Source organism: Sitophilus oryzae, unplaced genomic scaffold (assembly GCF_002938485.1).
Source record: "Sitophilus oryzae breed Bouriz unplaced genomic scaffold, Soryzae_2.0 scaffold_1443_pilon_pilon, whole genome shotgun sequence".
Lineage (NCBI taxonomy): Eukaryota > Metazoa > Arthropoda > Insecta > Coleoptera > Curculionidae > Sitophilus > Sitophilus oryzae.
The window spans coordinates 2,299,092-2,323,430 of record NW_022146108.1 but is presented as its reverse complement, the minus strand read 5'-3'; the positions used below and the strand labels follow the sequence as shown (position 1 = coordinate 2,323,430).

At 35.7% G+C, this 24,339-nt stretch overlaps 2 protein-coding genes across 2 annotated transcripts in view; one reads left to right on the top strand and one right to left on the bottom strand.

The window, feature by feature from the left end:
• The window catches only part of LOC115877300 (discoidin domain-containing receptor tyrosine kinase B-like), a 288,039-nt gene that overhangs the window by 140,151 nt on the left and 123,549 nt on the right, over nt 1-24,339 (top strand). The gene's annotated exons all lie outside the window — the stretch shown is intronic.
• LOC115877335 lies at nt 19,678-22,491 on the bottom strand. Its single transcript, XM_030893480.1, has one exon. It carries the CDS (start codon nt 22,489-22,491, stop codon nt 19,678-19,680), a length of 2,814 nt encoding a protein of 937 aa, XP_030749340.1.

Below are 24,339 nucleotides of genomic sequence, written 5' to 3'. Positions count from 1 at the left end.
GCGACTTCGTTCGCGTCGAATTAATCATTTGTAATCGTGATGATAAAGCAAAGCAAGAATTTCCATTAACATACAAACTGGATAAAATTTTCTGACATTTATGTTAGCATGAGAAAAACAATGTGGCGATATTATTATATAACTTGGTAATATTTGAGGGGTAGTTTCATCTCGTTGGAATTTGACTTTCGAAAAATCCGTTTGCCAAAAATAAGCTTTTTACGTCAAGCAGTTTAAGCAGAATCGTGCTTAATCAATTACCCAACTTTTTGGAACACCCTGTATGATTTTTTAAAAAATTTCAAGATATTAAAAAAACAAAATAAATTATGCGTGTCCAAGCGTTTTCCCGAAAGACTAACCGTTTTTTAAATAACAAATATTGTAATATTTGAGGGGCGTCTTCACCCTCTTGGAATTTGAGATTCGAGAAATCCCTCCTTATCGAACCTCTACACCCCACAGTCAATCCGTTTGCCAAAAATCAACTTTAAACGTCAAGCAGTTTAAGCAGAATCGTGATTACTCAATGGTCATATTTTATAAAACACCCTGTATAGATTTATAAAAAATCTTAAAATATGTAAAACAACAAAATAAAATATACGTGTTTAAGAGTTTTTCCGAAAACTCACCGGTTTTTAAATAAAAAATATTTTAATATTTAAAGGATAGTTTCACCCCCTTAGAATTTGAGTTTCGAAAAATCCCTTCTTATCGAACCTCTACACCCTAAAGTCAATCTGTTTTCCAAAAATCAGCTTTTTACGTCAAGCGCTTTAAGCAGGATCGTGATTAAATTTTTGTGAAACTTGCCGAAATCCCCCCTCTCCCCCACGTGAAATTCGGCTTGACCTCTCCTAAGAGAAAATTAATATGCATCTGGACTTAAATAAACAGAAACAAAAATGTTGCAATCAATTTAAAGAATTAAGCGATGAAGGAGAACTTAAATTCGTTTTATTCATATTCATAAAAAGATAAAAACACATGTTCTTATATTTCTGTTCATTTATAAAACGCTGCTCAACGTTTACTTCTTCCCTTGTCCTTTTTATTCTCGATCAATAAAATTTTATGACGCCATTAATTGCGGACTTACTTCGAGATAGGACCGTTCCTTACGACAGATTCAACATTTACATGTGTTTTTTGCTTTTTAGCAAGTCGTAATCGCATAATAATTATTCGCAGTCCTACGCTCGCAGATGGGACTCGGACACATGCACAAAACAGGTTGTTTCTTAGTTTATATATACATAGTTTAACGAATTTATGAGTTACACGATATCTTTCTATTACAATCCTAACAAGTAATATTTCTACTGATGTATTAAAGACAAACATCTTAATCATTTGTAATGGTGATGATAAAGCAAAGAAAGAATTTCCATCAACATACAAACTGGATAAAATTTTCTCACATTTATGTCAGCCTGAGAAAAAACAATATGGCGATATTATTATATAACTTGGTAATATTTGAGGGGTAGTTTTATCTCGTCGGAATTTGACATTCGAAAAATCCGTTTGCCAAAAATAAGCTTTTTACGTCAAGCAGTTTAAGCAGAATCGTGGTTAAGAAATTACCCAACTTTTTGGAACACCCTGTATGTTTTTTTAAAAAAATTCAAAATATGTAAAAAAACCAAAGAAATTATGCTTGTCCAAGCGTTTTCCCGAAAGACTAACCGTTTTTTAAATAACACATATTGTAATATTTGAGGGGCGTTTTAACCTTCTTGGAATTTGAGATTCGAGAAACCCCTCCTTATCGAACCTCTACACCCCACAGTCAGTCCGTTTGTCAAAAATCAGCTTTAAACGTCAAGCAGTTTAAGCAGAATCGTGATTGCTCAATGGTCATATTTTATGAAACACCCTGTACAAATTTATAAAAAATCTTAAAATATGTAAAACAACAAAATAAAATATACGTGTTTAAGAGTTTTTCCGAAAACTCACCGGTTTTTAAATAAAAAATATTTTAATATTTAAAGGATAGTTTCACCCCCTTAGAATTTGAGTTTCGAAAAATCCCTTCTTATCGAACCTCTACACCCTAAAGTCAATCTGTTTTCCAAAAATCAGCTTTTTACGTCAAGCGCTTTAAGCAGGATCGTGATTAATCAATAACCAGATTTTTCGAAACACCCTGTATACATTTTTAAAAAATTTTAAAATATGTAAAAAAACAAAATAAAATATACGTGTTTAAGCGTTTTTTCGGAAACTTATAAAATATATCAAAAAATATTGTAATATTTGAGGGGTGATTTCACCCTCTTGGAACTGGAATTTCGACAAATCCCTTCTTATCGAACCTCTACACCCTAGAATCAACCTGTATGCCAAAATTGAGCTTCTTACGTTGAGTGGTTTGAGCAGGATCGTGATTAATCAATATGTCAGTCACTTAAGGATTTTATATATTAGTATAGATTCTTAATAAAATTAAGCCGATATAATATAAAAATACAAAAATACAACATTCCCTAGATTGTAGATGGAGGGGGAAATGCCTCAACGCAATCTATTGTGTCCCCCTTTCTTGAGTTAATATATAAAAACAACCAAACTTATATGGAATCATCTATTATTTTTCATAATTTTTAAGACGTATGAACATTTTGTGTTTATAAAACTCAGTCCCTGCAAAAGACTTTTAATGAAAAATAATCAGCAAAAAAAAATAATCAGTTCCCAAAATAAACACAATGACATTTTTTAGTTTCTGAAACGAAATGAAATTAAAAATTTTTGATGGTCATAAAGTAATAAAGCAAAAGCATAAGTAAAATAAACTGTGCGATATTTTCTGGATTGTTTCGACAACCCTCCTTTTGAGCTGGTCCAACAAGTGTTCGATAGGGTTTTGATCTGGTGAACATGCAGGAGAGACCAAAACTGGCACCTTCCGTTTCAACACATTCTCTAGCCACTCTGCTGGTATGGGGAGGTGTATTATCCCCATTGCATCCCCAATTGCAGCTCTCCAAAAACTAACAATTGGTTCTAGCACTAAATCAACATACCTCCGACCCGTAAAATGCTTGTTGAAGTGGTAACAATGAAGCTTTTGCTCCCAGCATGATACCTCCCCAGAACATTACAGTTCCTCCTTTACATCTTTGTTCAGATTTGGCAGCCTGGAGTCTCGATCGTCTTCCTGGAGCTCTATGAACCCGAATTTGATAGTCATCTGAACTGAAGCCAATTCTGGTCTCATTCGTAAAAAGATTTTACCATTTTATTTTGCCGAGATATCTGTGGGACCCGTAACTGTCTTCTACTCTATACAACCCTCGAGCACGAAGCCTTTTTCTTATGATTTCAACTGAAACGTTCACACCTGTAGCTTCCAGAAGTTGTCTTTTTTGCTCTTGATGAAAAATATTGTTTTTTTTCCTAGAAATTTGGCGCACAAAATGGAAAAAAAGTTATTAAATTTCCAAACACTTAAAAAATATGTAGGTGGTGCCCTCTACAAGTAGAGGTCATATAGAGAAACTCCTCGTATGTATGGAGTTGTAAGTTGTATATTTTATACAGAATGAGTCTTAAATAAGTGCGAATATTTTCAGGGCTGGTAGATCTCGATAAAAGAAACATATTTTCTATTTGCCGTTTTTCAAATAAGTCTAAAATAACCGAGCGATTTTACTTTGAAAATTAGAAAAAAATATGATTTTTTGCTTAAATTTTGAGAACCACTGAACCTTCTCTGGGGTTTCTTTCTTGTAAATTTAATCTACTACCTATGTTGTCATATTATATAGAATTATGTGTTTTAACTATAAACTAAAAAAAATAATAAAAAATTTCAAAAAATACCAAATTTTGAAAAAAACTATTTTTGCGAAAAAAAATCTTAATCGTGTTTCTGGAGTCGAAATATACTAACCCTAAAAATATTTGCACTTATTTAAGACTCACCCCGTATACAGGGTGTCCCAGAAATAAGAGCAAAATACTTAAGAGGTGGTAGATCTCGACAAAAGAAACATATTTACTCTTTATCGTTTTTCAAATAACTACTTTAAAAATTTCCAAAGAAAATGATTTTTTGCTAAAATTTTGAGACCCATTGGATCCAATTCTGGATTTTATTTCTTATAAATTTATTCTAATACCTATGTTGCCATATTTTCAAGAAATTATGTTTTTTAACTAAAAACTAAAAAGAATTCCAAAAATTTTTCAAAAAATTTCGAATTTTCACAATTTTTTTTCGCAAAAAAACCTCATAGACGTGTTTCTGGGGTTGAACTATACTACCAGTTAAAATACTTGCACTTATTTCTGGGACACCCTGTCTAATGTGTATTGTATTCATTAAGTGTATTTACTCTGTACTAAAGATACAACCTGTATATGCCTTTAACATCAAGCCATTTTTATACACAAACCGTCACTGATAACCAACCCCATCTACAACTGTAAATCCACCCTCTTCTTCACACCTCTTTTTCTCGTCACAGTCTGGATACCGAATTAATTTCCCGGATTACTTTTCCGAGGCACGCCGACGCGACGACCGTCTTGCAAGGAGCTTTTCCGAAAAGAAAAAGAGTAAAAGCCGGTAATATCGCTCTTGGAAAATCTTTAATTCATCGGACGCGGCCAAATCAAACATTTAGCGCTGTGCGGAAAGAAAAATCGCCCCAAATGTGCCCCGGGCCTGCGACTTGATTCGGAGGGTGGTTTATTGTGGTCCGGGCGCCATATTCGGGCCTGACCCGTCATTATTCTGTCTGGAAAGGGGCAGTTTGGGGTGTGGAGCGGTGAGGGAAGGCAGGGTTTGATTATGTCTTATAAACTGACGTCTTGGACTTTGATCGTTTAATGTATTGGATGATATTGGGGTAAAACAATGTCTGGGGTGTAGAAATATAGGGCTTGATATGAATATATAAATCTTCTTAAATAATGTCTATAACGTTGTGGCGAGTTTATTTTTTGAAAATAATTATAGGTTTTTCGCCACTAGAACAAAATCAACAAAATAAAAATGTTATTTTTTTTTGTTATTCTTTGTGTTTTTTTTGCATCTGACGACTGTACCACAAATTACCTATAACAGATGCGAAAGTACACCGAATTACGCGTTCAGGTTTCTGTGACCTTCAGAAAGAGTTCATAGACAATCCGCATCAATGTATAGTTTGGGTGAAAATAATCTGCACCAATATGTTATCGAGGCATACAAAAAGGTCCACAGACTTTGAGACATACGAAAAATCAAGTCCATTTAGCGTGTGTCGCAATTTTCACACCTTAAAAAATTAGTTTTTTATAGCTATAGCAACTGCAGCGACTATGAAAAAAGCTGTGTGATTTTCATAGAAAATAAGGGCACCTCTAATTCATTTGAGAATGTTATAAATCGCTAAAAGAGGTTTCAAATCTCTTGGATTTCTATTAATATTAAATAAATTTTATTAAAAATTGAACTAAAATTGTTAGTATCATTAAAAACAATTCAAATTCAAAAATTGTATCAGTCAAATTTCCTCATTTAAGGTGAATATTAAAGTAAATATAAATACAGCTCATTCTAAGCTCTACTTATCTTTAAGAAAAATTTAAATCATTGTTGCAATTGGGCCTTAATGCCATTTCGAATGAACAATAGTATTAATAATGTACATTATAATAATAATAAATTTTAAATCATAGTGTGTATTAAAACTATTAAAACACTTTTAAATTGGTATTATATTAACAACTTTTGTTTTTTAATCCAAAAAAAGTTACCAATTTTCTCAATCAAAATATTTGTGGTCCTGAAAAGGACCTTCGTTTTCCCATGTTCGTCAAGGTAGATAATGGGTAAACGGTAAAAAACAGGATAATGAAATTTAAAAAATTACAAAAATTGTTCAAAAGTGCCTCCCTCTTGCATTAAACAATAACCCAAACGATCATAAAATCCCCTCCTCACATTGGATAACATATCAGGGGTGACAGTGTCAAAGGCATTAAATATTTTCTGCCTTAACTGCTCCAAGTTTTGAATTTCTTCATGGCCGTAAATTTTAGATTTTATGTACCCCCATAAAAAGAAATCATTCACCGAGAAGTCAGGTGAAATTAAACGTCAGTCTAAACGAAACTGTCATTTTTGAAAACTTGTCAAAATTTGGACACACGAATTTTAAGGAAATTTCTCGTCTATAGCACCCCAACCTATGTAACTCTTATAACATGGCATATATGCAAACTCCCTAAATTTACTAATTTAGATCTGACAAAGCAGCATTTGCAGTACCCTCCTGCTTACCCTTAAAAACCTACCCTCACCCACCCTCAACAATTACATTAAGGCCCTTTTCAACAGCCTCCGGTAAATTTACAAGAACTACCAACACAAACATTATTTCTTTAGAAATAACCTTCAAATTAATCAAGGTCAATACTTCTTCGGCTCATGGATCGATGTTGATGGAAAACATGCCATCGAGCAAAAATTGATCCCCAGTATCCCGCTAGCTATACTACTTATATAGACTGAAGCAGGTAACAATTCCCCACAATTAAAATTAAAAAAATGTGACAAATGTCATAGTTAAAGGTGTTAAAGGTGGGCGACTAATAAACGAAAATTAAAACAGCATTTTCTTATTTTTCGGTTGTAGATAAAACGTTGTACATGACACGTGCATTTAAACATGATTCCAACACTCGTATGATTAGAACGACTCGGTCTACGACGTCGTCGTTCTAATCGTTCACACTCGTTATTGTAATCATATTCATAAACACACTTGTACTGTAAATAACTATTATCTGCAACCGTTTAGTTATAACGTTTTTACATCACTATTTTTTAGTATTTCAGTTACGTTATGAGATTCATAACACAACTAACTAGTGGTGTTATGAATCTATAACACAACTAGTTTTTATAATAATGAAAAAAACTACGAACACCTAAATATATTAATTTTTGATACAAATTCCTATTACTAATTAATTATTATTAATATTAATAACACATTTTTTACACTTGTTCAAAACAATTCCTTCTGTTGATGATGATGACGTTGATAATAGTGAAGGTCTAACTGAAAGGTCTAAGGTCTGTCTGTCACAATTATAATTAAAAAAATGTGACAAATATCATAGTTAAAGGTGTTAAAGGTGGGCGACTAATAAACGAAAATTAAAACAGCATTTTCTTATTTTTTGGTTGTAGATAAAACGTTGTACATGATACGTGCATTTAAACATGATTACAACACTCACTTACGTTCACACTCTTTGTTGTATTCATGTTCAGAAACACACTTGTACTGTAAATAACTATTATACTCAAATAAAATACTGAATATTTTCGTTGATCAAAATTAGAAAAAATCTTGGATGCAACACGTTTAGAACTTCGACACTATAGGGAAATTGGAACAACTTTCGTTGCACGTCATCAATGACACCATGCGTCGTCTTATGGAGTTTGCCAGTGGTCGTATTAACGAAAGTTATTTTAGTTTCCCTATATTTTGTGTAACTCATGTTAACAAAACTCCATTTGTTACACAAAATAGTCTGTTTCCCAACTATGTATAAAGAATAAAGACAATAAAGGTTCCACAAGAAAACTTTTTTAATAATTCTTCCTCGTTGTCCTACACAACTTTGAATCAAATTTCTCATACTATTTCGCACTCTGGTTTCTCACTGAATCCTAACTCTGGTCTACGCAGGGGTGAACACTTTGAAATAAGAAAAGCAATTGCTTTAAACAGGATTAGGCGAATGTATATCGAGTCGGTAACAAGATTTGCCGACGCGACGGGCCCGAAGTCAATTTTGTTTTCTCGGGACCCGGTTTCGGTTGTGGTTTGTGGAGCACGGGGGTGACGAAACAAGGGTCCCCCCTATTTCCCTTGATATTTTTATTGGGTTTCGGGTTGCGGTCGTCTTATCACTTCGATTTGATGCTCTTTTTGTATTTTTAAGGCCGTCTTTTGGTTAGGGTCGAGTGATTGAAAAGACTTCAAAAGGTTTTATAGATGTTTTTTAAGGATATCATTAAATAATAGACTTCATACCTGAAAATGGTTTCAGTAGAGCAAAATGGTTTTATTATACCGAAAATATACCAGAATACCATACAGTCTGTTGCATCGCCGACCTGGGCATAAAAAATCCCATGAAAATTTTAAAAAGTTTTCCCCATTTTATTTCACAGAAAAAAATATTTGAAATTTTTAAAGAACTCCGTAAAATGAAACAGATTGTTCGTTTTGAATTGTTTATACGAATTCGTTCTTGTGTTATGAGAGATACAAAAATTCTAAATTAATAAAAAAATACTATTGTCCTGATTAGAATAACAAACATGCCACCTTTTCAATCTTTCAATTCAATCTTTTAATGTCAAATTGACTATATTGGTGCCAAAAATAATTTTAAAAGAAATCATTTTTTTTAATGTCATATTGACTTTATACGTGCTAAATATAATTTTTAAATATGAATCACTAAACTAAAGAGAAAAAAAAATACTTTAGTGGTATTATGGAGAAAAAGTATACAGGCTGTAAAGGATTTATGTTCTGTACATTTTCCAAATATGCCAGACGAGTTATATTTTTTTAGTTAGATTTATACAGGGTGACAATTTGAAAACAAACAGTATTTAATATTACCTCTACCGATGATAGTATGAAAATTTGGCGAAATACGTCAATTTACATATCAAGGGGGACAATTTTTGAGGCATTTGTTGTCGTGTTACTTTCAACCCTTTGACCCCCCCGGGCACCTACCCCTAAAATTTTAAATGGCAACCCCTATTTCTTTTACCATTTTTGCGTTCTTTATAAAATTCTCAAAAAAATAATGCAGTTTATGTAGAATTCTATAAAAAACACAAAAATGGTAAAAGAAATAGAGGTTGCTATTTAAAATTTTAGGGGTAGGTGCCCTGGGGGTCAAGCGTTTGAAAGTAACACGACAACAAATGCCTCAAAAATTGTCCCCCTTGATATGTAAATTGACCTGTTTCGCCAAATTTTCATATTACCATCGGAAGAGGCAATCTGTCGTTAAAAAATCTTTAACCAAACTTATTCTAAAATCTTAACATATCCTTTGTCTTCCCTACAAACACGATTTGTCCTATCCTGCATCTCGCCTCTCTCTAATTTATCAGAAGGAGACTCGCTTCTGGCTTCCTGCATCTCGTCGGTAATTTCTCTGTGCGGCCGGGGCGGCGAGTGCAGGAACAGCGGGGGCGGCAGTAACAGGAGCAGAAACCGCCACGACAGCTCCGCGAAATCCTGCCATAAGCAGGCCAACTTAGAACATCAGATGAACATAAAGATAAGCCGAATGGAGCGGGACGGTTCTCCGATGTTTATACGAGGATCGAGCCAAGCATCAACATATATTTAAATCCCGTTATTCATCATTTAGCCTCTAATTTTACAAATTTAAATACTCTCTTTGTAGAGTTCAAGTTAGGCTTACTGTAGAGATGAGCAAGAAATCGTAAACTGCGATTCAATCGCAGCGATTTTAAACCGCAATCACAATCTGCGATTGGCTCTCATAGGCAACTGCGACTTCGATTTCTGCGATTTACAACTTTGTTGCGATTTGCGATTTTGTTGCGATTTGCGATTGTGATTTTGTAAACTGGGACCGTGATTTCTATCTGTGAGTTCGAATTTTTAGGAGTTGCGATTTGCGATATTGGTGCGAGTGAAATTTTCTGGTCTATTGAAGTTAATAGTAAACTGGATTAGATTTTCCCTCTGATATTATTTATTTATAGAGAAGGTATTATTTTCTAGGGCCACGATTATAATATACCGGGTGTTTCCCAAAAGCGGTTCACCTCTATAACTTTTCTATTTTTTCTGATAAAAAAAACGAGGTTTGGTAAGTTAGTATATGACATAAATTAGGATTGATTGACGTATTCAATTGTTTTCAGTCACTTCCTGTTTCACCAGAAACGACTACAAATTTAGATTTTTAAATGATACCCTCGGTATTTTTTTGCTTTATTCCATAAAAAATGACACTCTCAATGGAAGGGCAACTTTTGACATTTTGACTTAAAAATTCGAATTTTAAATTTCAATCTAGAATGTCTTGGCTGTGTTAAAAACGCTAATTTTAATCAAGACGCTTTGAAAAAATATAATATGCGTCACTGACCATTATCAAGAAGTGTGAAGAAATATATATCCTGAAACTATCTTTACTATAGTTATACTAAGTGTCGGCATTTCTGGTCTTGGGTTCCGATTTTCATGTGTACGAACAGTACGGTCAACACGCTTAGTAAAATAAGATGTACTGAATAAAGACAGAAGACGGGTATTTTCCCAAGCCCATGGAATCTAGCGTCAGGTTAAGTAGTTATGTAATAAATACTTCGAATTTTTGCTCACTCCGACTTATTAGATTGCCATAACGACTTACTCCTATACATGTAAACGCCGACCTAAAGGTTCGCTTGCCAGCATGGTACATCCAAATCCAAATAGACCGACAATATTTTCTGAATATACTACAACTGTTTGCATACGACCAAATGATACTCCCACCAGACGAGGATACCTTACAAAGGCAAGTTCATCTTCTCGACAAGATAATTACAAAATATGATGGAAAAATATCTACCGAAAAAATAAAAGTGATGGCACACTGGGGTAAAGACAGAATCCGCACAAAAATAATTTTAAAAAATAAACCCCTACAGCAAATATCGCACTTCAGCCTCTTGGGATTCGACGTAACCTATGATAAAGATAATGACTACATGAAAAAAAAAAAATATATTTCAGTCAGTATGTGAAACTATGGCAAAAAATTTAAAGACAAATCACGGCTAGGAACGCAAGTAAGACTATATAATACATTAGCGAACTACCACAAAAGTTAAACAAAGACTCAGAACAACGGAGATGACATTTTTACCAAAAATAAAAAGGAATAAGTAGAGAAATGACACAATAAGAAATGAACTATAAATACAACCATTAGAAGAAAAAGTAAAAGTATATAAAAACAGATGGAAGGAACATGTAGAAAGACAGCCCAAGTAGCATTTTGACGTTATCTAACGTCGGGTATACGTCGCGTTCAATAAACCCGACGTCGGGTACCAACGTCGGTTCAACCGCCTGACGACCCTTATTTGCACCTAAACGGGGAATACAGATTCGGGTCGCCTCGACTTCGGTATCTGACCTAATAGGGAATGTAATTCTACCAATTACCAACGTCATATTACGTTCGATTTCAGTTACTTAAAATTCGTCGCTAAGCACTTACGTTACGTTTGGTTTCAAATTCGCTACCAAGAATACATAAAAACCTAACCAAACTACCTAATTACAAATGGAGTCATAATCACTCCTCGAATATATAAGTGCCTACCTATTTTCATATTATAATAATTATAATTTCCATATTATAAAAATATCTATAAAAAGTAACTCGTAAAATATATTTTTTTAATTTTCTAGCAGGTTTAATCATAAAACTGTACTGTGGTTCCCCCCAAACTCAACCTTATCAATATTATTCTAATAGAAATCGGAATGTGAATATAAATTTTAAAAACAAAAAGCGATTTTAAAATGGCTGACAATCGGATACTTGTTAAGAATGGCGGATTTCTGTATCCGACTTAATATGAACTACCAATATACCAATTCAGACCGGGTCTCCAACATTAGTCGTCTCACACGACCGAAGTCATCAAACCGGACGACCGGCCATCGTATTATGACGTATATAATTCCAACGTACGCCACGTAAAATTTGCGATCGGCCGGCATACGTAGGAGCATCCGTTGTCGGCCACAGAGCATATAATTTTTCGTATTCCTTGTAAATGATTCCCGACGTTGTCTGTTATTGGCCTATGATAGGTCAATTGTTTGTTGTCAAAAAATGTTTGACGGTTGACGGTTCAACAGTTTCGTAGGCGTAACCTCACTTAGCGTATTAGTGATTTGTGGATTTGTGCAATTATATTTTAGTTTTTGTTTTCTCTTTAAAAAAAATGGGCAGCCACTTTTTTAGGATAGTATATATACAAAATTTAATAGAATTGGAACCAGTACCTCACATGTGAGAGGAGGATGGGGTCTGCTGGTTTCCTAAGCTAAAAAAAGAAATTAAGATGCACCAGTATAATGCAGCATCTCTTCCGGATAAAAATCATTCGTGGGTGGAGGCAAGACATCACTATACTACTATTATTATTTTGCAAAAGCCTGGACCTCTTTGTGTGAAATTTAGATGAATGTATAAATGCCTTTTTAGTGTTTTTTTAGGCATAATAAAAAAATAAGTTTGTTTACAAAAACTTTTTATTAGGTTATGTTCATGATGTTCATTAGGCCGCAAGTGCTACTTAATGGGTTGTATTTACGGACGTAAATAGAGATACGTAAATTAGGTTATAAATATGAACATAAAATACAACAACGTATCCTATTCGGACAACGGGTAGACGTCGGGCTAGTTCAAGTATATGTACGTCGTGCAAGCCAACGTAGGAACGACACGTTGAGAAATTAATAAAAATGGTACGTTGTTATTTTGTACGTCGACAGATCGTTGGATTTACCGACTCGGATCCAACGACGTCGCTTAGGAAAGCGACGTCAACGGTCGTATCACCAGCACCCGACCTAAATTTGCACAAAGTCTGACGTCGCTTCAGGTCAGATTTAGTTCGAAGTCAGATAGATGCTACTTGGGAGATGATATAATTCCATAAAAAATGCTACGATATCCATACAGATGGTGAAGTGGAACAGGTTTTTAAAGCCAAACTGAAAAAGGATACGACGAGGAAGACGATGATCAGTTGGTGCCTAGCACGATAGCAGCATAAAGTAATAGGGGAGGCCCGAGCAAAGGACAGACATAAAGATAAGACCGAAATAGTGATTCGGAGCGGTTAACACGGGCGGATAGAGTTCGGACTACAAAGAGCGGCGCTCGTTGCGAGCGAGGGAGATAAGTTAAAGGTCGCCCCTAGACGACGTTCTAATGGAAACAAAATTGTTTTGGATATTAGTCGCGAAATTTAATGGAAATTAGTGGAAATGATAGTGCGGAAAGTCGAGCGGAGGGGACGGGTAATTGGATAGTTACGAGACGATTGTGTGGCCGAGATTGTCGTCGAACTCGGGCTTTCCGTGTGTATGGGTTTGTTGGGTCGTCTTCGGAATAAGGAGGATTTTCTGTTATGGCTTGTTAACGGCATGCGATGACAATAACAGCTGATTTTGTACGACTGTCTTCAGAGGTTTTATTTTATTAAGACTTTATTTATTAACAACTAGTTCTTCGGATAGGTTTTATCGTTTCTACACAATATACAGTATAAATTACTAAGGATGTCATTGTTTGGATGGTTTAAGTGACGAATACAACTACTTGTCGAAGTTCAAATAGCAGAATTGCCCTTTTGATACAACTGACTAACGCAAGCTGTTACTAGGATATTCTATTAATTTGAATTGTGTTTTTTAAACATTGTGAATGATAGTAAACTAAAAAGTATAAAATGTAATTGAAACCACTAATTTATTCCACTAATTGCGAGGTGCTGAATGAAGCTTTAGTTTGCGATCAATCACAAGGTCTAAAAAACACAATTAAGAGTCCATTTCACTAGTCCGAAAAAGTAGCAAAATGAGCGTTCGACATTTAACGTTTTATCCAAAACTGGCTAGGTATTTTTACACAAGTGAAGAAGAAAATTAAAGATAAATGATTATGCTATATCCGTATTATAGTACATTTTTAGATAACTTCTTCATTTTTAAGATTTTGATAGTCAAACATCAACAAAATATTCCTTATGCGTGGACTAAATTTTCTGGAAAATAAAGACATAATTTAAAATTCCGTTACAATACGAAAATAGACTGAAGTTTGGTGATTACAGTGATATATAATTTATATGGTTTTGTAACAAGTTGCTCGCTATTTTATGGCAAATGCTGAAGCTCCCCAAGTAGCATTTGGACGTTATCTAACGTCAGGTATACGTCGCGTTCAATAAACCCAACGTCGGGTACCAACGTCGGTTCGACCGCCTGACGACCCTTATTTGCACCTAAATGGGGAATACAGATTCGGGTCGCCTCGACGTCGGTATCTGACCTAATAGGGAATGTAATTCTACCAATTACCAACGTCATATTACGTTGGATTTTAGTTACTTAAAATTCGTCGCTAAGCACTTACGTTACATTTGGTTTCATATTCGCTACCAAGAATACATAAAAACCTAACCAAACTACCTAATTACAAATGGATTCATAATCACTCCTCGAATATAACTATAAGTGCCTACCTAATTTCATATTATAATAATTCTGAATCATTAATCCAGTCATCAGTTTCGTCAACGGAAGTCACTTTTTTGATATATCTGATTAAAATACTCCGGAAAACAACGAGCGCATTCAAAATTAGGTAGATTTATGAAATAAAAATATCTATAAAAAAGTAACTGGCAAAATATTTTTTTAATTTTCTAGCTGGTTTAATCATAAAACTGTACTGTGGTTCTCCCCAAACTCAACCTTATCAATATTATTCTACTAGAAATCGAAATGTGAATATAAATTTTAAAAACAAAAAACGATTTTAAAATGACTGACTATCTGATACTTGTTAAGAATGGCGGATTTCTGTGTCCGACTTAATATGAACTACCAATATACCAATTCCGACAGGGTCTCCAACATTAGTCGTCTCACACGACCGAAGTCATCAAACCGGACGACCGGCAATCGTATTATGACGTATATAATTCCAACGTACGCCACGTAACCTCACTTTGCGTATCAGTGATTTGTGGATTAGTGAAACTATATTTTAGTTTTTGTTTTCTCCTTAAAAAAAATGGGCAGCCACTTTTTTAAGACTAACCTCACATGTGGGAGGAGGATGGGGTCTGCTAGTTTCCTAAGCTAAAAAATGAAATTAAGATGCACCAGTGTAATGCAGCATCGCTTCCGGATAAAAAGCAATTATGGGTGGAGGCAAGAAATCACTACTACTATTATTATTTTGCAAAAGCCTCGACCTCCTGTAAAATGTAGATGAATGTTTATATGCCTTTTTAGTGTTTTTTTAGGCGTAAATTAAGTATGTTTACTTTTGTACAAACTTTTTATCAGGTTATATTCACGATGATCATTAGGTCGCAAATACTACTTAATGGGTCGTATTTACGGACGTAAATAGAGATACGTAAATTAGGTTATAAATATGAACATAAAATACAACAAAATATAATTGGACGTTACTTTAGGGATTATCAATGTGACGTATCCTATTCGGACAACGGGTAGACGTCGGGCTAGTTCAAGTGTATGTACGTCGTGCAAGCCAACGTGGGAACGACGTTGGGAAATTAATAAAAATGGTACGTTGTTATTTTGTACGTCGACAGATCGTTGGATTTACCGACTCGGATCCAACGACGTCGCTTTTAATAGGAAAGCGACGTCACCGGTCGTATCACCAGCACCCGACTTAAATTTGCACAAAGTCTGACGTCGCTTCAGGTCAGATTTAGTTCGAAGTCAGATAGATGCTACTTGGGTCTACAAACCTTAATCAAGCCTTAATCTAAGCACGTGCGTTTAAAATTTTAGGTGTTGCTTAACACGACAGGATCGGGCTAAGCATTAGGGAGATTTCTGGTTTTTGAGATATTTGGAATCGAAATTATCAATACCTGTCATCACTGACATAAATTAAACATGCGTTGACTAAATAGTTATTAGACTGAAATTATAAATTTGAAATGTTTTTGTGCCAAAAGTTCAATAGAAACTGTTTTATCATCATTTTTTGCAGAAAAATTTATCATTAATTAAAAAAAATACAAATTTCCCAATTTTATTATTTCAGTGAAATAACTATCTACTCAACGTGTTTATTTTTCGTCAATAATGGCACGTATTGACTATTTTCATTCTAAATATCTTGAGAACGGTTGCTCGCAGCAATTTTTACAAAGAGATATTTTTTACATAAAAAATCACAGAGATGTACATTTTTTTCCTCGGTAGTTTTATACAGGTACGGACAAAAAGTTGTTATGCTTTAAAACACATGTAGGTGGCGCCCTCTACCAGTAGGGGTCACATTGACATCAAAATCAAATTTCTCATGTCAAAAAACTCCCAGACAACAATTTTCATTTAAATATTGACGTTACTTCAGAAATTATTTGGAAAAAGTCGAAATAAAAATGAAATTTCTACACCCTGTATCTCCGAAACTAAGCATTTTAGGACATACATTTATACGAACTTTTTTATCTATTTTTATCTGCAGAATATGCTGCCGAAGTTTCCGGAATAAAATTCGGACCACCCTGTATATTTCTTTCGGCCACTCACCAGCTTTACCCGACCCCTGAGAGCGGCCCGAACAGTACAGCGTAATAGACTATTAAAATACTTTTCTATACTTCTTCACCGTGTTACGTAAGTGCGCCAATGCTCGCATTTTTATCGTTACCGCGTCGCCACTCCAGCACGACGTTTCGAAATCCCGCAGGTCCATTTTCTAATTACGGTCCGCAGCTTTGAGCGGCGACCGTAAACGAGACGGGAGCGCCCTCTTTTTGCAGCCGTAGCGGACGCCACGGTAACTAACGCTGCTCGTGGGGAATGCACTTTGTCAAAAGTTTTTCCCGCTCGAGTGTTGGACTTTTGCCGTTTTCGAGAAAAAGAGCAATAAAAGGAAAGACCGAGTGTAGTTTTTCGATTTTTTGTTTCCGAGTTTCGCGACCTAATAAACGTATGGCGGAGACTTGTTGTTAGTTTTTATCTTTTTAAAATTTATGTAAAGAAGATTTTTAATATACATCAAAATTTTGAAGTTTTTTTAACATTTCAGGTCAACAGAGCAGAAAAATTATAAGGGTGTGTTTTAAACAAAACGCCACATACCGAAAAAAACATAAAAACTATTTCTTACTTTCACGCTCAAGCAACTTCCTGCATTTATTATTAAATTTATTAATATAACTTATGCCCAAATAAAAAAAAAACATCTCACAAGAATAAATAAAACACAACATAAATAAAACAAAACATTTTATTAATAATAACACTTACTGAATTTTATACCTTTAAAAGTTGATTAATTAACTTTAATCTTATTTTTTTTAAAGCAGTATCCTTTACCTATTGTGCAGATACTCCTGTATGGGTACCATATACGAGATAGTATGTAAACTTTATTTGTGGGTAATACAACTCTCTGGCAAACTGTGTCTCTGCATGGGCACCGAACTCGGCACCGAATATTAACTGTAAACTACTATGGTCTGGTTTAACACTTAATTTTCCCTCGAGTTTTCCTCCACTTAATTTCAAAAAAACACGAAACACGTAATAACACAGTCCAAAATGCTAAATATCAAATTTCTATTTGACATAATTTGATACAAAATTATAATCTATAATTTGGCAAGAGTTTGACAACTCCCAAAAATGTTAAGTCGTGTTCATACGCACCGGCGCGACGTCCGTTTGTCGTTCATCGTTCCGTCAAACCAATAATATTGAAATTTACCATTTGAATCTGCCATTTTTGAAATAAACCAATAAAACTGGTTAAAAATCAAGAGACGACGAGAATGACGGATTTATATACCGGGTGTTGCATTGTCGGACGGGACATAGGAAATCCCATGTAAATTTTAATGAGGTCAATTATTGACTTCCCTAATTATTTTAGAGAATAATTCTGTTTAGGTTTATTGAAGAGCACTAAAACCCACATTCAAAAGAATAACTTTAGATATTTTTGATTAGCCCGTTTACGAGTTATCGCCGATTTCTTTTTAAATATTTCTCCTTTCTTATAGCCCTGTATTTACTTATAAGCACCAGTCAAGGTAAAAGATAACTGTCAAATGAAATTGTCATTTCAGAAATTTACCTATTTAGTGCTTTATTATTATTGAAAACTCATTCCTACATCGGAAATCTTAAAGATGTATTTATAAATACAAATTAATAAAAAACTAAAAAAAAATAAAAAAAAATCAATTACAAGGTTAATTATAGTATTATTACAATATTCAATAACTTATTAATTTAGGTACTATTAAATTGTTAGAACTTTAGGATTTAACAAGATGTTCAAATATTCCTCCATCGACTGCTAGACAATAAACCAGGCGATCATAAAATTCTCTTCTTACATTCGCTAGTTGGTAAACTGAAATTCTATTGCATTCGACAGAAATAGCATTTTTTAACTCGTCTAGATTTGGGTATTTTTTATCCTTGTATATCCTGTTTTTTAAATGGCCCCAGAGAAAGAAATCATTTGGCAAAATATCAGGAGACCTTGCTAGCCAATTTACTGTATGATTTAGGCCAATAACGTTTCCGTTAAAACTATAGTCTAAATATTTAGTATTTAGAAAATAGTTTTAAGGAATGGTATTTATGTTTGAAGGAATAGTATTTATGTCGTTTCGAAATTCGAAACGCTGTAGTGTGATCTATTCCTATTTCATCCTCAAGTTTCCTTGTGTTGATCTTTCCATCGTTCTCTTCCACGCACAATAAAACTTCCAAGTCGGTATCATTTCTTGCATCTTCTCTTTGTTCCTGCCTTGCTTCGCATCTGCACTTATTTATTAGGGTACCTTTAGTCTCAAATCTCTGCATATTCCTTGCGATTGTAGATTTTCCAGGTATCGGTCTATTCGGATACAGAGCAGCACACATGTCCGACACCTTTTGATAACTATTTCCTTGATAATAGATACCATTTGATCATCAATACTTTTTCTTCGGTAGTGTAATTCATGGCTAATATTTTCGATGTAGGTATTAGTTTTTAATAATAATAATAAAGCACTAAATAGATAAATTTCTGAAAAAACTTCATTTGACAGTTATCTTTTACCTTGACCGGAGCTCATAAGTAAATACAGGGCCATAAGAAAGGAGAAATATTTAAAAAGAAATCGGCGCGGCGATAACTCGTAAACGGGCTAATCAAAAATATCTAAAGTTATTCTTTTGAATGTGGGTTTTCGTGCTCTTCAATAAACCTAAATAGAATTATTCTCTAAAATAATTAGGGAAGCCAATAATTGACCCCATTAAAATTTACATGGGATTTCCTATGTCCCGCTCAACGATGCAACACCCGGTATAAACTCATCCTATATATATATATATATATATATATATATATATATATATATTTTTTTTTTTTTTTTTTTTTTTACATATCCGGTTTGCTTCCTTCAGCTCCGACACTTGAAGGAAACTTGCCGGTGTCCTCTTTCAGTGTTCAACTCCTGACGTCCGTCTGGTAAGCCGTTCACTGAATCCGCGTATCGTGTGCCCTGAGTATTTTGAGAGAGCCCAAAAGCACAGCTCTTCTGCATGCTTGCAGCAAGTCGTTCCGCTACATTATAACACGCTGGTATCAGTTTCAATTGCTGGAGCAGGGTGTCTTTAACTCCTCCTAAACTTCCTATCACCAGTACCACCAACCTTACAGAATGATCAGCGTACATTCTGCGCATTTGCTCTAGGAGTTCCTGGTACTTCTCCCTCTTTTCCTCTTCTTTACTGATTATGTTCTTCTCTGATGGCGCCGAGAATTCTATGACATAAATTATTTTCTTCGCTATATCCTGAGAACTATGTCTGGTCTGTTCGCCCGTATTTGTCCGAAGGCCTGGAATGGATAGTTCCAGTAAATTTTGGTTGTTTCGTTTTCCACCAAGGACTCAATTTCTTTCGGTGTTTGTGGTAGTACTGGCGTTTCATCAAATCCATGCATATGATGAAGGTGATAGTATATCACCCTCAATGCGGCGTTATGGCGCTGGGTATAAGCCGAAGCCGCATAAGTAGGGCAGGCTGATAGTATGTGCCACAGGGTCTCCGGAGCTTGATGGCATGCTCTACATCTTATATCTTCGATTTGTTGGCCCATAATACGGCTACGGTACACCAAAGAGCCATAGACACCGTCCTGGCATGCCAGTATAAATCCCTCTGTCTCAGATCTTAAGCCGCTCGACCTCAGGAAAGCAAATGATAGTCTCTCAGAAAGCTGCTGTTGTGTCATTATGTTATAGAAGGCTCCGTGCACGGGTTTCTCCACGTGATTTTGCAAGAACCTCCTGTTCTGTGCGGACCTAATTCGGTTGACTACCTGTGTGGCGCTGTGTTCTGTGATGGATTCTGGATGTTGGCGCTGAAGATCGAATATTAGATTGAGTTTATTCGCTGCTTTTTTTGCTTCTTTGAAAATGAATCCACCAATTTCTTCTTTCTCGTGGTCTCGTACCATTACTAGTAGAGGATCTTGAGTTTTAAGGAGTGTGTACGCCGTGCTTAGGATCACTCTTTGGTGTAAGCTTTCTAAACTGAGAAGACCGCGTCCTCCCTGTTCCCTTGGTAGATAAAGCCTCGGGACAGATGATTTTGTGTGCAAGCTTTTTTCCATGTGCATCATCTTTCGAGTTATTACATCGAGTTGGTGCAGTTCATTCTCCGTCCATTTTATTACACCAAAGGAGTATGTGATAATAGGTGTGGCCAGTATGTTGGTTGCAAGGGTTTTATTCACTCCAGACAAACTGGAAGACCAGATTTGACGAAGTCTCTTCCGATAACGTTCGCAGAGAGAGTCTTTAACCTTTTGTGTCTCTTGGAAATGCCGCTGTTCAATTCCAAGGTAGGTATATGTCTCATCATCGGTCAGTTTTTGAATTGTACTTCCATCTACCAATTGCACATCCTCTCCGTAGTTTTCATTTCTTCCCCTTTTTAGGTGAATTACAGCACATTTATTGAGCCCAAGTTCCATTCCAATCGCACTCGTAAACTCCTCCACAATTCGCAGAGATATTTTTAGGTCCCTTTCTCCTGCGGTGTACAGCTTTAGGTCATCCATATAAAATAAGTGTGTGACCTTGTGACCTCTGATTCCTGGCTTTCCACATTTGTATCCGCGTGTGTTCCGAAGTGCGATCGAAAGTGGGAGAAGGGAGATGCAGAAGAGGAGAGGACTCAGTGAGTCGCCCTGGAAAACTCCCCTTCTTAGCTGAATTGCATCCGTGCAAATCTTAGTTGTTCCGTTGTTGATGCACACCCGAGTTTTCCAGAGCGGCATCAGCCTCTCAATACAGTCCACCACTGCCTCCGGTGCCTCAAGGGTTCGTAGCAGGCGCAGGATAAGTTCATGGCTTGTGGAGTCAAATGCCTTGCGATAATCTATCCAGGCCATGGATAAGTTTCGCTGGTACTGCATCGAATCTTGTGTGATGCTCCGGTCGATAAGAAGATTCTCCTTACATCCAGCCACCCCCCTTTTTGAGCCTCGTTGTTCGTGGATCTCATCGAGCGCTGTTTTGATAGCTGATAATAGTCGGGCATACAAGATCCTTGTGAATATCTTGTAGCATGCATTTAGGCAGGTTATCGGCCTGTAGTTCTTCGGCTGCGATAGATCTCCACTTTTAGGTATTAATACTGTCCGCCCCTCTACCACCCACGACGGTATTTGTTGGTTTCCATGCAACCATGTGTCGAATATCCTTGCCAGGTGGAGATGTGTAGATGTCAGTTTTTTCCACCAGTATGCGTTTATACAGTCTGGGCCCGGCGCTGAGAAGTTCTTCGTACCCTGGAGTGCTTGTTGAACTTCTTCCTCTGTGATTTGATGTTTCGGCTCATTAGCCGTTCGGTGGTTCTGAGCGAAGACTTTGAATTGCTCGAGGGCCGGGGTGTTATATCGGAGTGGTCGAACCTCGCCATACAAGTCTTTCCAGAAGTTCTCTACTTCTTCAGTGGTAGGCGGATTTTCTATTTGCGCCATTGGTGGTGAGAATAGTCGTCCTGGCTTTTCCCGAAACATTTTGTTTTCCATAATGGCCTTGGTCTTTTCAGCCAGCTGTCTTTTGGAGATCATGAGAACTTTGATGCGGTCAATATAATGCTGTTTGGCTGCAAGCAGTATTCCTTGATTCAGTGTGTGATGGTTGCGTCTTAGTTCTGCTGCAGTTTTTCTCACTCTCCTTGTAAACGGTGTACCTTGTATTTGATATTCAATCACACACTGTATTCTGGACGCTTTTTGTCTTGCAAGTTGAATTTTTGCCTCCATTTTTTTAATCCTTCTTTGTGCTCTAATTTCAGGCGTTGCGCGTGCATGGGTTATTATTGGCTGGCAGGTTCTTTTTACAACGTCATACACAGTGCTGTTCAGTTGCCAAATATTAGGATTATTCGGGAGAGTGTCGCTTAAGCTTTCATCCATTCTCGTTATCTCTAGCGGCTTCAGTGCTTTTATGCGATGTAATGCTCTTCGGGATTCAAATATTGCTTGCTCATTTATTGGTGTTAATGGCATTTCTGGAATTGGTAGGTGGTCGCTTGATCTGGAAACCTCAGCCGGTTGGATATTTACTACAGTCTCGTTCGTTTCCATTTGCAGTTGTACCCTTATGAACCCCTGGCTTCGCAATCTCGTTGCGCAGTTACGAAGATTTTGCGCTGTGATAGTTTCATGTTCGGGGTGCATTCTGCCCCATTCAGCATGCAGCCGCACCATGTATCCTCTTCGGCCTGGGCTACTCTTTTCGTAGCACTCAAGAAGGTCGCTTCTGAGCTCATCAGTCCACTCAAAGCGTTGTCCATTTTCATTGCGGTTGTCGTCATCGTTGGGCGGTCTGATTGGGGTTCTGCCACCTTGCCCATGACCTCCATCCGAGAGAGATCGGTTGTGAGAGCCCCTTTCACTAGTACCGTTAGGGAACCAGAGTGTTAGGTGCGTGGAAAGGTGGTTAACCTTATTCCACACACCCGGCCGACACTAGGAGAAACAAGCGAATTCCCCCTTTGGATGTCACCTGGTTAGGCTGCCGGACCGATTTACATCCTCTAGCTGGGGAGCGTGGTGGCGCTACTCACCAAACCAATGATGTTAGTTGGCTTCCCTGCGCATTATATATATATATATATATATATATATATATATATATATATATATATATATATATATATATATATATATATATATACTTATACTAATTAAATCATATTGATAACCCATTTAATTTCCTTTAGATAATCATTGAAATGAAATATCTGGGATTTTCTAAATCATAGACCATTGGCGCGAAAGAAACTCGGCTCTTTCGTAAATCGATCGTTAGGTCCAATTTGCATTCGAAATTTTTCCATCACTGCGAAATTCGATGACCAATTAGTAGATGCACTTCCAGAAGCGGTCCGGCTTCAGAGGCGTACCGATAGCCAATTTAAAAAAGGGATTCAATATAAATTAAAGTCTAAATTAATGATGTACTTGTATTTAAAAGAAGCGTATAGTTTCAACTGCTCTAAAATGCTATAGCTCTAATATAAAATATGTTCTGTCCTTTCTTCTTCAGATTGTCAATCTCATCAGCTTTTGTAGATTGTAGATTGGAGGATGGGGGGAATTTAGTTATCCGTTAGTTACCACCGCTACCTTATACAGGGTCTGGCAATAGTGCGTCGGGCATTTGTAGCTCTTAGAATAAAAAAATTGGGAATTTTGTTTAAGTGTAAATATAAAGTATGTACGAGGATGTATTTCAGGAAAATATTTTAACTTCTATAGGGTTGCTCGAAAAACTGTGTGTGGATCGGGATGAGTTTTTTTTAAATGGAACATCCTGTATATTTTTGCATTTTTGGCTTCCTCTCAGATCACTTTACATAATTCTAAGACCATGAGTAAATATATTTTAATAGTTTCAGAGATATTAATAAATAAATAAAAATTATAAATTTTTCAGCCTGTCTTAAAAAATTATTAATAATTCAAGAACTGTCCTGAAATTAAAACTATATTAGTTATTTACTTTAGATGGTCTGTACTTACTTTGCTATAAGTATGGAAATCGTTAATCATACAGGATGTTCAAAATTCTATGCCAAACTTTCTAAAATATAAAATAATTTTTCTTCGTTTTTTTAAATGGAACACCCTGTATATTATTTTTCAATAGATGGATAATAAAAAAATGAACATTTTTGGTATTTAGAGTATATAAAATTTTTAAACTGTTTCGCAGATATTCGCGGTATTATATTTCATATGACATTTTCCACAGTAAATTTTTATCAGAGCCACCAAATGATTTTTCTCTCGTATTTTACAATTAAATGGGCCATATGAAATAATACTGCGTGTATCTGCAAAACTATTAAAAATTTTGAAATACTTTAAATACAAAATATGTTAATTTTTTAATTCTCCATATAATAAAAAAATAATATACAGGGTGTT